This window comes from Symphalangus syndactylus, chromosome 18 (genome assembly GCF_028878055.3).
Source record: "Symphalangus syndactylus isolate Jambi chromosome 18, NHGRI_mSymSyn1-v2.1_pri, whole genome shotgun sequence".
In the NCBI taxonomy this organism is placed as follows: Eukaryota; Metazoa; Chordata; class Mammalia; order Primates; family Hylobatidae; genus Symphalangus; species Symphalangus syndactylus.
The window spans coordinates 85,883,650-85,899,919 of NC_072440.2; the positions used below are offsets into that span (position 1 = coordinate 85,883,650).

General features: G+C 43.5%; 1 protein-coding gene across 5 annotated transcripts in view; it reads left to right on the plus strand.

The window, feature by feature from the left end:
- Positions 1 to 2,838: 2,838 nt before the first annotated feature.
- The window catches only part of ADGRF3 (adhesion G protein-coupled receptor F3), a 40,939-nt gene continuing 27,507 nt past the window's right edge, over positions 2,839 to 16,270 (plus strand). For 4 of the 5 annotated variants that reach the window (XM_055251534.2, XM_055251540.2, XM_063623911.1 and 1 more), the window contains exon 1: positions 2,852 to 3,546. In XM_055251534.2, the coding sequence (XP_055107509.2) occupies positions 3,202 to 3,546 (345 nt within the window). In that variant the 5' untranslated portion in view covers positions 2,852 to 3,201. Of the gene's footprint in view, positions 3,547 to 16,270 lie in introns of all 5 variants that reach the window. The other variant, XM_063623912.1, reaches the window with a different exon arrangement.

The window sequence follows — 16,270 nt, forward strand, 5'->3', positions numbered from 1 at the left end:
CCTGGGCGACAAAAGCAAAACTCCGTCTCAAAAAAAAAAAAAAAAAGCCAGGTGTGGTGGCTCATGCCTGTAATCTCAGCACTCTGGTAGGCCAGGGCAGATCACCTGAGGTTGGGAGTTCGAGACCAGCCTGACCAACATGGAGAAACGCACCTCTACTAAAAATACAAAGTTAGCCGGGTGAGGTGGTACATGCCTGTAACCCTGGCTACTCGGGAGGCTGAGACAGGAGAATCACTTGAATCCAGGAGGCAGAGGTTTCAGTGAGCTGAGATCACGCCATTGCACTCCAGCCTGGGCAACAAGAGCAAAACTCCATCTCCAACAAAAAAAAACAAAAACCTGTCCAAAACAAAGGATGGATGGAGGGCAAAAATAAGGCTGAAATCCTTCAGTATAATTCTCTGAAGTTACCTTAGCTAATAAGCAACAGAGAACAATGGCAATGGTAGTTAAACCCGATATCTTCACATTTAAAATACAAAAGCACCCTTTCAATATCCAGACATAGAGCTTTATTTATTTATTTATTTATTTTACCATACTTCCAAAATGGTTTAGGTTCTTTTACACTCTCATTCCTTCAATATTGGTTTAGCACTTACTCTGATCATGGTATTGTGCTAGACCTCAGTCATGTTATTAAAGAAAAAAAAAAAGTCAGCTATAGGGCCTGCCCTCTTAAAGCTCAAGACCTGAAAGAGAAAGTAGACATTCAACTAGTATTCAACTAACTGTTTAATACAATTGTGTTAAGTAACACAATAGTGAATACGAGTCTCAATACATAACACAGAATCTATCCCATGCTCTTCCATACCAAAAATCAATTGTCTTATAGTTTCCTACTTCAGAAACCTAATTTCTACTCCACATGTGCACCCCTTTCAGCAGTTATTCTGTATAACTGCCAGGTTTCCAACTGTAGCTCTCAGATATACCTCTAGGGAAGATAAAGAAATTAAACTACTTCAAAAGTAATTTTTCCACCAACTGCTTTTGTAGTATCAGTTCTTCTTTACATCTCTCTTATAAAGCATCACATGAGGGAATACAAAATATCTTTTGAGTGTTTTCAATCTTTACCCATTTATGGGGAAAAAAGACTTTTTAAAATAAGCATTTATGGCCGGGCGCGGTGGCTCACGCTTGTAATCCCAGCACTTTGGGAGGCCAAGGCGGGCGGATCACGAGGTCAGGAGATCGAGACCACGGTGAAACCCCGTCTCTACTAAAAATACAAAAAATTAGCCGGGCGTGGTGGCGGACGCCTGTATTCCCAGCTACTCGGAGAGGCTGAGGCAGGAGAATGGCGTGAACCCGGGAGGCGGAGCTTGCAGTGAGCCGAGATCGCGCCACTGCACTCCAGCCTGGGTGACAGAGTGAGACTCCATCTCAAAAAAAAAAAAAGAAAAAAAAAAAAAAATATATATATATATAAAATAAGCATTTATAAAGCACTTACTATCTGAAGACAACATAAGGGGAATGCAACAAGAAAAAAAGATCTGTGAGATTTGTGTTCAAGCAAAACTGATCACATGGATTTTTCCTTTGGATACCACTGGATTCATAATTTTAATATAAATGCAGTATTGAGTAATTGCAATAGAAGAATATTTAGGTTATAAATGTGTGCTTTTTTTTCCCCCAAGGAAGCCTCATTATAACTAAAATAATATCAACAAACTATTTTAGTGAACATTGGACGCTTGCTAAATCGACCTTTGTTTTCCAGGATGATAGGAAGTCATCTGCTGTCAGATACAGGAACTTATATAATAAAAAAGGGGGAAAGATCAGAAAAGAAAATTACACAAAAGTTCTAGTAAATTAGTACACTTATTTAGTTGAAAATATAAATCTAGGGAAGATTCTTTATAAGAAAAAGGAGATTTCCTATTACAAACACTGCTCCCATTGAAATACTTATATTATTGGCACTTAGAAAGTCAGACCCTAGTAAGGAAGAAAATGTTTTATATGTCAATATTTACCCTGCAGAACAGACAACAAAATGGGGGGTAGAGCTTAAGGCAAAACAGGAGGTATCTGGGTTAATAGCCTTCTAAAATGAAAGTTGAAAAGCACTGGCCCGAGTTACCAAGAAGGCTCTGGACCCTCTTTCCACTTAAAATGTTAAGACAAGTCATCACCTCAGTTCAGAATAGTATGGCACACTACGGCTTGAAAGCAGAGAAACATGCTATGTGACCTTCTAAGAACCCTTGCTTTTTTTTTTTAACTCAAGTTAAAATCCATTATGACTTTTTCAGTTATTCATTCATTCCACAAATGCTTACTGGGTGCCTAGTATGCACATAGCACTGTGCTTAAGCCATGATGGTCCACAAGAAAACTAATGACTTGGGCATTACATTCTACTGGCGAGACACGCTAAAGCAAAAATTCCATAAACCAAGAGAGCGCACATCTAAGGGGGAAAGGGGCACGTAGGGAGGGCTTCTTTGAGGAAGCAATATTTAAGCTAAGATGTGAAGATGAACGGATAACAACAAGGATGAAGGGTTAAAGCCCATATTTCAGGCTTGGCAGACTGGATGGTTAGAGTCATTCATTGGTAAAGGAACTGCGGATGGGAACCAGATTTGGAGGAAAGTTAACCACCAGCATTTATTTACTGGGGTCCTAGTATGTTGCCAGGCGCTTCATAAATTCCTCTAATCATTTTGCATAGCAGAAGCTATTACTTTCAGTTTCATACACAAAAGAGAGGCTGAGCGGGGTTAAAATGACGTGCCCAAGACGAAATAAAATCTGACTTTCGTATCAGGTTTGTATGTGCTCGAAAGCCCGCGCTCTTTCCACTCCACAGCTCCTTCCTGTGCACCTCCCTTTCATCTGGTGGCCCTAGCGCCACAAGCTGCCGCTGAGGAAGTCCCTGCCGGGAGCAGAAGTGGAGGCATCAGCAGGATGGCCTCGGCAAGTCGCTCCCCTCCCGGGCCTCATCTGCCAAACGATCATCTCCTCCTCCGAAGTAGTATGCATGAAAGGCGAGTGGAAACTTCACTAAAATGAAGGCGATTGACATAACAGAAGGAACCACATCCTTTCGGGGGCTTACGAAAATAATAAGTTTAAAAAAATAGGAAGGGAATTCCCTCGCTCCATGATCACTGAGCGCTCTCCTAAGGAAAAGGAAATCTCCTGGGGGTGCCGACTCCAGGCGGCGGGCTTAGGATGCTCCCACGCTCCCCGACCCCCAATCCCCAGGACCCGCAGGACTCCCGGAAGAACGCCCACCAGCCCGCCCGGAGCCACGCGGCACAAGGTGACACGGACCGCGCCGCGCCGGCCCCTCAGCCGCCTGGGCGAGGCCGGGAGCAGGGAGAGGGGCGTCCGCCGGCCCGCAGTACCTTGTACTTATCAAAACCAGCCAGCTGCTCCGGGCTCACGTATTCGTATCCAGCCATGACGACCCGAAAACTGAGCGCCCACTCGGCAGCGACTCCCGGCTACGAGGCTGTGACACACGAGCACCACACCCGCTGGGCAAGGATGGGAAGAACTGGGCTGGCAGAGAAGGTAGGAGAGCCGCGCTCCGCCCACCGCGCACGCGTAGCCGCCTCGGCCCCTTCGGCCGCCTCTCAGTGCGCAAGCGCAGCCCACGCTTCTCCCCGCCCACCGAGGGGGGGTTGCTAGCCCACTCGAGCGGCCCGCCCCCCGACACCGTTGCTGTCCAATCGGCGTGGATCAGGCAACACTAAGTCCCGCCTCCAGGTCTCTTCGTCGCTTCATTTGCTAGCGTCAAAATTGGTGAGCTGAGGTAAGGCAAGAGAGGGGGTGAAAGGTCAATTTCCCAGTGGGCTTTGCTCCGGGTCCCGGGGGAAGGTGGGTTTTCTGTGGTATCCACACTTGAGTGGAGATCTGGGGGCTACCATTTTAGTCTCGGGGGTAGAGTGACTGCTTGCGAGCCAGTTCAGCAGTGCCTCAGGTAAGAGGACTTAGTTCTCCCACTGCAGCGAAGTAAAAGGGGAAGGAGGTCTGTACCGCGAGCAGCTCCCAGCTCCTGGTTCGGTGCGCTGCATGCCGTAGAAATTTAGTAAACGTGGTTAGATGTAGAGAAGGCCGAGCTGTTGCCGGGGCCACGGGAGTCTTTGTGCGGTCAGCAGAGGGACTTGCAAGACAGGTGAAAGGACATTGGAGAAAAGCCCCTCAGGTCTCTGTTGCTTAGGACCCTTGGACCGCCTCATCGCACTCCGCTCTATCAAACCGTTCCAAATTAAGATTGCTGGTGTTTCCCTACCAGATGAAAGCAGTGATCTCTCAGTCTCGACGAGTCCTTAAACGCGTTTGCAAGAAGTGTTTTACATAACTGGAGCCCAGTTAATTGTAAACAAACAAACAAACAAAAAACACTAGATCAATGGCTAGTGAGTACTAATGAAAGTTTATAATAGTTGCTGCTTTTTATTGAGCGCCTTCTGTGGGGAGAACTTCACATACATCATCAACCCCATAACAACACTGAAGTGAAAGGCATTATCCCCTTTTTCAGATTAGGCAACCTGCCCAGAGTCACTTAGTTACGCAGCTCGGAAATGATCGACCCAACGTGAAATGAGATCTGTGTTATAGGAAACCACTACCTCAGGGAGCCTTTCAGTCTCTCTGGGTTTCTGAATAAGGGCGATTATTTTGGGATACTTTTATGTTCATTCGTTTAACTATTTATTGGGGACCCGAGATATGCCAAACACAGTATTATTACTACATGTCTAATCTCCCCTCCTAAAGCATAAGATTCTTAGAAGGTAATAGATAATCTTATACCTGGTATATGGTAGATAATAAGCTTCCCCCCCGCCCCGCCCCCTTTAGACAGGGACTCACTCTCACCCAGGCTGGAATGCAGTGACGCGATCACGGCTCACTGCAGCCTCGACCTCCCCCGGCTCAGGTGATCTTGCCTCTGTCTCCCAAGTAGCTAGAACTACAGGCGCACACCACCACACCCGGCTAAATTTTTTGCGTTTTTTGAAGAGTGGGCGCCCGGCCAGCCAATAAACTTGAGTGTCCTTTATCACACTTGCCCTCGAGGGCAGTATTTGCATCTTACACATCTTAATTTTCCCCATGTTCCATAGCCCAGGGGGCTTGCAAATAATACATGATCAATATATTTTATTGAATGAATGAGCAAAGATCTCTGATATGCTGTGAAGTACCAGTTTTTAGAAGAACATTAGAAATGAGAGTCTCGGCCAGGCACCGTGGCTCACGCTTGTAAACCCAACAGTTTGGGAGGCTGAGGCGGAGGGATTACTTGCAATCAGGAGTTTGAGACAAGCCTGGACAATATGGTGAAACCTCGTCTCAACTAAAAATACAAAAACTAACCGGGCGTGGTGGCGGGCGCCTGTAGTCCCAGCTACTCGGAAGGCTGAGGCACCAGAATGGCGTGAACCCGGGAGGCGGAGCTTGCAGTGAGCCGAGATCGCGCCACTGCACTCCAGTCTGGGCGTCACAGCGAGACTCAGTCTCAAAAAAATTTTAAAAAAGAGGGCATTTGATCCTAAGATCTAATTCGATCCATTAGAACCGATTAGGTACTACGATCCTATTCATCTCTGAAATTCAGTGAAACTGTATATCATATAACTTCTCTGAGATTAAGTCAACTCATCTGAGAAATCTTGTCTTACCTACAATGATATGGCTCAAGTCTGTTCAATTAAACTCACAAATTTAAGATATTAGTCATGCTCCATATAAGCATGTTTCCGTCAATGAGGGACCACATGTGGTCCCTTAAGATTATAGTGGAGCTGAAAAATTCCTATCACCAAGTGACATCCTAGCTGTCAAAATGTTGTAACAAAAGGCATTACTCACGTTCGTGGTAATGCTAGTGTAAACAAACCTACCGCACTGCCAGTCATCTAAAAGTATAGCACATATAATTATGTACACTACTGAATACTTGATAATAAATATCTTACTGGCTTTTGTATTTACTATCAGAACATATCCTGTCATTAAGTGATGCATGACTGTATTTTCACAGAATTCTGTGAATCCTAAACCCGGCAGGCACGGTCACCTGGGAAGAGAAAAATGTCATGGAAACAAATTTGCCTTTGGAACAAAGTCGCCTTTCTGTTTCCTCGTTCCCAAATTTTATTCCAGGAGGCATTTTTCCCTAAGGCAGCCCAGCTGCCCCGGACTGCTTTAGATTGGCCTTGTTATTCCCATCTATGCTCTACACACCAAATTCCTGAGTGTAGTTTATTATTGCTTTGTTTCCCTTGTCTGCCTCTTCATCCATTGAGGTTTATTTCTTCTACATCTTGTACACTCAAGATCAGGCATTTTGCCTTCCAGAATAATAATCATAGAAAATATCAATTCGTGCTAGAAACAATATTTTTATTTTTATAATGTAACCAAAATAAAGTCTTTTAAATTCCTGGAGTGCCTATTTTATTTAGTCTGAATAAGAGTGTATCAGATAAATGGAGACAGCTAAAAAATATTGGAGGTTAATTAAGGACTAATATAGTTAATAACTCCAATATAAGTTACTGAAGCCATAAAAATGGGCAGGGTCTTCCAAAGAAGTTTGTAAAAAGGTATTGATTTAGTTCTCATTTTCAAATAAAAATGAATGCCTTATACACATAAACTCTGGTTCTCAAAGCAGTTTCACATGACTAACAATCCTGAGCCATGGGCCTGATGGCTGTTCCAATTGTATAGAGTAGAACAATAGAATAGTAATATATCTTACCAAAAGTCACCCAGGAAAGAGGAACACAGGTCATCAGACTTTTAGCTGAATAATTTTCTACTACACCATGCTTCTACAAGTTGATGGTAAGATATTAAAAAAAAAAAAATCACAAGTCAGTATTTTTTTTTTTTTTTTGAGATAGAGTCTTGCTCTGTCGCCTAGGCTGGAGTGCAGTGGCACAGTCTCGGCTCACTGCAACCTCCACCTCCTGGGTTCAAGCGATTCTCCTGCCTCAGCCTCCCCAAGTAGCTGGGACTACAGGTGTGTGCCACCGCGTCTGCCTAATTTCTGTATTTTTAGTAGAGATGGGGTTTTGTCATGTTGGCCAGGCTGATCTCAAACTCCTGACCTCAGGTGATCCGACTGCCTCAGCCTCCCTGGAACTTCTAAGAAGGCGTATAATTAGATACTAGCATTCAGTTAGATAAATGTGAAGGAAGTATATACCGTGAGAAACAGAGGGACCATGGAGTCTATATCAAGGCTAAGGGAAAAGGCTTCTGTAGTTTTGCTTCAAAATTACATCCTAAAACCCAAGAGGAAAGAAAAAAAATATATATTAAAATGCAGTTTTGGGGGTGTTTTGTTTTGCTTTGTTTTGTTTTGTTTTGTTGGTTTGTTTGTTTGAGTCAGATTCTTACTCTGTCACCCAGGCTGGAGTGCAGTGGCACAATCTTAGCTCACTGCAGCCTCTGCCTCCCGGGTTCAAGAGATTCTCAAGCCTCAGCCTCCCATGTAGCTGGGATTACAGGCGCGCCACCATGCCCAGCTAATTTTTTTGTATTTTTAGTAGAGATGGGGTTTCACCATGTTGACCAAGCTGTTCTCGAACTCCTGACCTCAAGTAATCCACCCGCCTCGGCCTCCCAAAGTGCTGGGATTACAGGCATGAGCCACCATGCTTGGCCCTTAAAATGCATTTTGAAGTTAAGGGACCCAGTTACAAAAGTAACAACTTCATTTTCTTTCTTTTCTTTGCTTTGCTTTTTTTTTTTTTTTTTTTTTTTGAGACAGAGTCTTGCTCTGTTGCCCAGGCTGGAGTGCAGTGGCGCAATCTTGGCTCACCGCAACCTCTGCCTCCTGGGTTCAAGCAATTCTTCTGCCTCAGCCTGTGACTACAGGTACACGCCACCAATTTTTGTATTTTTAGTAGAGACGGGATTTCACCATGTTGGCCAGGATGGTGTTGATCTCCTGACTTTGTGATCCGCCCACCCCAGCCTCCCAAAGTGCTGGGATTACAGGCATGAGCCACCACACCCAGCCAACAACTTCATTTTCTTTACATGTATCCTTATTGAACACTATGTGCCAAATACAAATTCTATGATGGACATTGAGATACAAAGTTGAATAAGACTGCCTGATACGGTGGCTCATGCCTATAATCCCAGCACTTTGGGAGGCCAAGGCGGGCAGATCACCTGAGATCAGGAGTTTGGGACCAGCCTGGCCAACATGGAGAAAACCCATCTCTACTAAAAATACAAAATTAGCCGGGCGTGGTGGCACATGCCTGTAATTTAAGCTACTCGGGAGGCTGAGGCAGGAGAATTGCTTAAACCTGGGAGGCAGAGGTTGCAGTGAGCCGAGATGGTGCCATTGCACTCCAGCCTGGGCAACAAGAGTGAAACTCCGTCTCAAAACAAAACAAAACAAAGTTGAATAAGACATGGTCCCCAAGCAGGGAGAAGTTATTATTGCATTCTGAAAATGACCAGCATCATCCAGTGCTCTGGCTCATCATTTTACTCTCTCTCTCTTTGTTTTTTTAGAGACAGGGTCTCACTCTGTTGCCCAGGTTGGCCTCAAACTCCTGGACTCAAGCAATCCTCCCACCTCCCAAGTAGCGGGGACTATAGGTGGGCATCACCATACCTGGCCGTATTTCTATCTTTTTTTCATCCTCCTGTCTACCTCCCTTCTCTGTTTTTTAAATCCACTGTGAAGGTCTTGGACAGAGAATTGACTTAAAGACAAGAAACACAGGTTTAAAATCAAAAGAAAATTCTAAATAAAGACTTTGAGATCACATAGGGATTTATTTATCTATTTATTTATTTATTTTATTTTTGAGACTGAGTCTTGCTTTGTTGCCCAGGCTGGGAGGGCAGTGGCACGATCTCGGCTCACTGCAACCTCTGCTTCCTGGGTTCAGGTGATTCTCATGTCTCAGCCTTCCGAGTAGCTGGGATTACACGCATGTGCCACCATGCCTGGCCGATTTTTGTATTTTTAGTAGAGACAGGTTTTCGCCATGTTAGCCAAGCTGGTCTCAAACTCCTGGCCTCAAGCAATCCGCCTGCCTCGGCCTCCAAAAGTGCTGGGATTATAGGTGTGAGCCACCGCACCTGGCCTGATTTAATATTTTGATGAATAATCTAGAAAGTGGGGTATGGAAACAGCTCTTCACATTTACTCACGATACTTAGCCCTTCATGATTAAATGCCTTATAAATAGACACAGACTACAAGAAAATACATTTTTAAAATAGGCAGTTTTAAAAGTTATGTTTTGCCATGTAACAAATTACTCAAAATTCAGTAGCCTAAAATAAGAACCATTTTATTTGCTCATAATTCTGTGGGTCAGCAATTTGGATTGGGCTTAGCTGAGCAGTTTTGTTCATCTTGCTAGATATGCTAATTAGCTTGACTGTGGTAATCATTTCACACTTCGCCATATCAAAACATCACATTGTACACCTAAAAAAAATACAATTTTTATTTGTCAATCATATCTCAATGAAGCTGGGAGGAAAATAAAGTGGAAGCTACAAGGCTTTTGTTGGCCTAGGTAAGATACCACACAATGTTGCTTCTGTTGCCTTCTGCCAGACAAAGCAAATCACAAGGCCAGTGCAGAGTCATGAAGGAGAAATAGATTCCACCACTTAATGGATGGAATGGCAAAGTCACACAGTGTAGGGCCTGCAGAAAAGTATAGGACAATCACTGCCCCTATCTTTGTAAACAATCTACCACTTCAGATTAGCTGCTCTCGCTAAAAATACAGTAAGTAGGCTTCATGAAAAGACTTGCAAACCACTGACTTACACCTAGATTGCTTTCAAATATTCAGAGAAAGAACGGCAAAAACTCTTGTCATTGGCTTTTTTTAGTCATCATAAACTATCTCTTACTTCCAAACCTCCCACTTACTCTTCACTCATCTTCAGTCCATTTCCAACCCCATAGACACCACTGAAATGGCTACTGCCAGGTTCCTCCTCTTTGATGCCGAGTCAAATAGATACTTTCAGACATAACTTATTGGGGTTTTCTTCCACTTATCCTGCCCGCTGTTATTTCCTTGAAACTTCCTCCCTTCTCCCTTGATTGCTTTAATTTTGTTTTTTTTTTTTTTTTTGGATGGAGTCTCACTCTGTCACCAAGGTTGTAGTGTAGTGCCAAGATCTTGGCTCACTGCAACCTCCACCTCCTGGGCTCAAGAGATGCCCCTCCCTCAGCCTCCAGAGTAGCTGGGACTATAGGCACATGCCACCACGCCCAGCTAATTTTTGTATTTTTAGTAGAGACAGGGTTTTGCCATGTTGGCCAGGCTGGTCTCGAACTCCTGACCTCAAGTGATTCACCCATCTCAGTCTCCCAAAGTGCTTGGATTACAGGCATGAGCCACTGCGCCCAGCCTCCCTTGATTGCTTTGAATTGAATTACTCTTTTTTTTTTTTTGAGACGGAGTCTTGCTCTGTCGCCCAGGCTGGAGTGCAGTGGCGCGATCTCGGCTCACTGCAAGCTCCGCCTCCTGGGTTCACGCCATTCTCCTGCCTCAGCCTCTCCGAGTAGCTGGGACTACAGGCGCCCGCCACCACGCCCGGCTAATTTTTTGTATTTTTAGTAGAGACGGGGTTTCACCATGGTCTCGATCTCCTGACCTCGTGATCCGCCCGCCTTGGTCTCCCAAAGTGCTGGGATTACAAGCGTGAGCCACGGCGCCCGGCCGAATTGAATTACTCTTGTCATCATTCTCTCCGACCCTTCCTTCCAACACACACACACAAACGCATGCACACATACACACACACACACACACACACACACACACACTCTTGATCTCCCCAGAATGCAGGATTATTCATAAATCACCAAACATTTCAGGTTGCATATACAAAGCTTCTGTTCCTTTGTTCATGTCTGGTTAACTCCCTCTCAATCTTCAAGATTCATCTTAAGTTCCATTTCTTCCAAGAAGCCTTTTTTGTCCCAGTTGGCAACCTACTTCCACCTCCCCACACTGTGTTCCCACAGCATCCTGTGCATACCTTTATGTTTATGTTATGAAATTATCTATTATTTTCTGTCTTACTGGACTCTAAGTGCCTTGAGGGTAAAGACCAAATCTGTATACCTCTGAGTCTGTAATATAATGCCTCATACCCCGCAAGACCTCAGTAAGCGTTGAATTAAATTACACTGTGAAGGAATAAGGACATATATGGCACTGGCAGCAACAAGTGCTATTAACATAAAACTCTTCCTACTTATTAAGCTAGTAATCCCACTTTGAAAGAATATACTTCCAGGAAATGATCTGCAAGAAAAAAATCTTGTTGCAAAGACTTATAAGGAGCCATATTTTGTAACTGCAGAGGGGAAAGCAGGCAATCAAATGCCCAATTATATAAGAACTTAAACTGTAAACTATAGTAAATTAATGTCATAAGATACACTATTATTAAAGAGAAATAAGTGAATGTAAAAAAATGGGGAAAAAAACATAGTGTTGGCAAGGATGTAGAAAAATTGGAAGCCTCATGCAATGCTGGTGGAAATGTAAAATGGTACAGCTCCTGTGGAAAAATGCTTCATAGTTCCTCAAAAAGTTAAACATATAGTTACCTGACCCAGTCATTCCACTCCAAAAACTTGTACATGAATGTCCATAGTAGCTATTCATAATAGCCAAAAAATGGAAAGAAGCCAAATGCCCAGCTGCTGAATGGATAAATAAAATGTGTGTGTCCATGCAAATGCTCAGCCATAAAAAGGAATGAAGTAATGATATATGCTACAGCACGAACTTGAAAACATTATGCGAAGTGAAAGAAGCCAGACACAAATGGCCATATAGTGTATGATTCCATTTATAGGAAATGTGCTTTGCTTTGCTCTATGGCAAATCCGTAGAGACAGAAAGCAGATTAGGGGATGGGGCAGGGAAGGATTGGGAATAACAAATAAGTGTGAGATTTCTTTTAGGGATAATGAAAATGTTCTGGAATTAGGTAGTGATGAAGATTGCACAACATTGTGAATATACTAAACACCATTGAAATGTACTCTTTAAAATGGTGAATTTTATCTCAATTTTTAAAAAGGGGAAATTGATTATTAAAAAGAAAAGCACATCATGAGGGAGGAAAAAAGCAAAGCACAAAATAACATATGCATACTTGTTACAACTAAAAATGTATTGATAATCAGGGAAAAAGAAGAGGATATCATGAATCCAGTGTTTTTAATTTGTAGGCATTTTATCATTGTAGATAAAGTTGCTTAACATTTAGTAATTTTACAGGCATATCTGCCAGAACATTATTGCAAATTATGCAAAGCTAAAATGTAGACCTATAAAGTTCTACATGATAAGGTAACTATAGGTCCTATAGTTTTATAATATAAAGTAGGAGAGGACAAGTCATTGCGTTAATAGAGTGCTTGTTAGGATAACCTGTGTTTTATTGGTGGGGAGATGATCAAAGGGACTCAATATGAACATCAACAAATTGCCCATATAAGATTTATCTTCCTGGTTTTGGCGTGAGAATAGGAATGCAAAATGCTAAAGGGGTATTTTGAAAAGCAAGCCCTTGAGGTAGCCACCAGCTAGTTTTCTCTTGAAAGCAATCAGGAGAAAGTAATCAGGAGGATGTGAATTAACAGCTTTTCTAGAGGAATTTGAAATAAAGAATGAAGGCATTAAGAGCTACTCTAAAGTCCAAATTGCTACCAAGGAGTAAGGCTTGCAAATAAGAAAATAGCTCAAAAACCACAGGGAAAATTAGGATTAAAGCATTGTGGGTGGTTTTTTAATTTACCTTTTGTTTGTTTGTTTTTTTGTTTTTGGGGTTTTTTTTTTGTTTTGTTTTGGTTTTTTTTGAGATGATAGCTTGCTGTCTTGCCTAAGCTGGCCTTGAACTCCTGGACTCAAGTGATCCTTCTGCCTTAGCCTCCCAAGTAGCTGGGACTATAGGTGTATGCTGCTGAGCCTGGCTAACTACTAAAGGTGATTTTAAAAATCCTATCCTTGCCGGGCGCGGTAGCTCACGCTTGTAATCCCAGCACTTTGGGAGGCCAAGGCGGGCAGATCACGAGGTCAGGAGATCAAGACCATCCTGGTTAACACGGTGAAACCCCGTCTCTACTAAAAATACAAAAAAAAAAAAAAAATTAGCCGGGCGTGGTGGCGGACGCCTGTAGTCCCAGCTACTCGGAGAGGCTGAGGCAGGAGAATGGCGTGAACCCGGGAGGCGGAGCTTGCAGTGAGCCGAGATCGCGCCACTGCACTCCAGCCTGGGTGACAGAGTGAGACTCCGTCTCAAAAAAAAAAAAAAAAAAAAAAATCCTATCCTTGTACAGGTACAGCCCTTTAAATTTTAGCTGGGCACAGTGGCTCACGCACTTTGGGAGGCTGAGGGGAGCAGATCACTTGAGGTCAGGAGTTCGAGACCAGCCTGGCCAACATGGTGAAACCCCATCTCTACCAAAAATACAAAAAAAAATTAGCTGGGCGTGGTGATGTGCACCTGTAATCCCAGTACTCAGGAGGCTGAGACAGAATTGCTTGAACCTGGGAGGTGGAGGTTGCAGTGAGCCGAGATTGTACCACTGCACTCCAGCCTGGGCAACACAGCAAGACTCTGTCTTGAAAAAAAAAATAGTAAATAAAATACATTTTATGAAATCCTATTCTTGTACAGGTACAGCCCTTTAAATTTTATGCTTGAAGTAAAAACTTTTGTGTTAGAAAACCTAGGTATGTATTAGAATAAGTGATTGTCTGCTAAGAGAAGGCATCTGTGGCTGGGGATCCCCATAACCACTGGTTGCCACAACTGCTGCTCTGACACCGGGGTGCTCCTGTCCGAGTAGGAATCGCTCCCTGTGACATAATAAGAAATATATATTTGTTATCTGCCCCTGTTTAGGAGTCTTCAAAATGTAAGTTCTTTTTGCGTGCTAATGAGATGACTGGTACCTAGGGGCTCCTGGATAACCTCAGGATGGTTGCCAGGGGAACCAACCACGTGATTAGAGGCTAGGAACTTTCCACCCTGCTCCCCACCCTCCTGGGAGGGGAGAGGAGCTGGAGATTGAGTTAATAATCAATCATGCCTGCATGAGGAAGCCTCCAAACAACTCCCTAAAGTACAGGAGTTCAGAGAGCTTCCAGGTTGGTGAACATGTGGAGATGCTGGGAGGATGGTGTGCCCAGAGCAGGCATGGGAGCTCTGCACCTCTTCCTGAGTACCTTGCCCTGTGCCTCCCTCCCGTCTGGCTGTTCCTGAGTTGTCTCCTTTTATAACAAACCAGTAATCTACTAAGTAAACTGTTATTTCTGAGTTCCATGAGCTGTTCTAACCAATTATTGAAACTGAGGAGAGAGTCTTGGGTTTTATAGCTGGCCAATCAGAAGCACAGGTGACATACTGGACTTGCAAATTGGTGTCTGAAATGGGTGACAGGGGGCAGTCCTGTGAGACCGAGCCCTTAACCTGTAAGATCTCACACTGACTAGACAGCATCAGTATTGAATTAAATTGTAGGACACCGAGAAGTGTCCACCAAGTAATGGAGGATTGCTTGGTGTGGGAAAACCCCACACATTTGGTCACCAGAAGTTCTGTGTGAGTATACAAAACAAGAGTTTATCCCAGAACACAAGTTTTCTTCTGAAAGGTGCCTCTGAGAAGCCTGAGGAGGAGCTGAAAGAGGTTCACAACAGGAGCTAGATGAGACCCTGTTGGAGAGACTGTGAGGTCTAACAGACATGTTCCTGGAGAGGGTTTGGTCTCTGGCCAGAGCCACTTTTAACCTCTCCCTCTTCACAGGTCAAAAAATGTACAGGTTTTCCAACACAGCCTTGCAGATTGGGCCCACTTCCTTTATGACCCTGGTTCTTCCTGTTGCCTTTGAGCCTGAAAGGTCACAAATGAGCCAAGGCAACAGCTGCAGTCGCGGCAGATACTTCTAGGGCCTAAGCCTGCTGTCAGGAGGAATGGAAAGATCTAGATTGTTACTGCTCTGTTTTGAGTTGTCTTGGTGGGAAATCTGAAATTCAGTATTTTTGGAAGTGCTGATTATGTGGATTATTTTTATTTTTGTTGTAACTTCAACACATTGATCTACCTAAACTTGGTGGGGAGAAGTCTCCCTCCATCTCACAGAAAGACTCCCAGCTTCAGCAGTACCCTCCATGCTGTCAAAATGCCTTATGGCTGTGGTGTAAAGCAGCCACTGTCTCTTCCTAGTGCATTGGAGAGGAAGAGGGAGGGCCAGCAAATCTTCAACCACAGGATAGGGACTGCGGAGGACAGATCACGAGCTCATTTCCTTAGTGCACTTTGGCCATTGGAGGTGTATATGTGTTTAAAAAAAAAAAAGTCCATGCTCATTTTTTTGTCTTAAAATATCCAAAATGTTTCCAACTGAAAAAAAAAGACATGTATGTATCTGTGCCTTTAAAGATATATTACATATTGTTTCCATAAATCTATCTGTTAGTAGAAAAAGCCTAAGAATGAATCAAATGCTCTCGTATGAATTCAGACCAGGCATAGCCCATGAATAGAAAGGTTCCTAATCCCTCTGTATTTAACATCATTATCATCATTATTTATCTTAACTATAACATATAGAAAGTAATATGTTTGATATTCATATACCACCAGGAAATAACAAATGTTAACCTTTCACCATATGTGCACCAGAGCTTTAAATTTTTATTTTATTTTTTATTTTATTTTATTTATTTTTATTTTTATTTTTTTTTTGAGACGGAGTCTTGCTCTGTCCCCCAGGCTGGAATGCAGTGGCGCAATCTCGGTTCACTGCAAGCTCCGCCTTCCGGGTTCACGCCATTCTCCCGCCGCAGCCTCCCGACTAGCTGGGACTACAGGCGCCCGCCACCATGCCTGGCTAATTTCTTTGTACTTTTTTTTAGTAGAGACGAGGTTTCACCGTGTCAGCCAGGATGGTCTCGATCTCCTGACCTTGTGATCCACCCCTCTCGGCCTCACAAAGTACTGGGATTGCAGGCGTGAGCCACTGCGCCCGGCCAGCTTTTTTCTTTTTTATACATTTCACCTACAGCTACCGCTCTTCACCATCCTGTTTCCCTTTTGTCCCTGGAGTTAACCCTTTTTGAACCTGTTTGTCATTTACATTTATATTTTTTGACTGCTATTATGTGTGTTCATATCCGGATTCAAAACAGTATTATTTTCGTGCTTGCATGTGTGTATGTGATTTACTTAAGTGGCATCCCACTGTTTC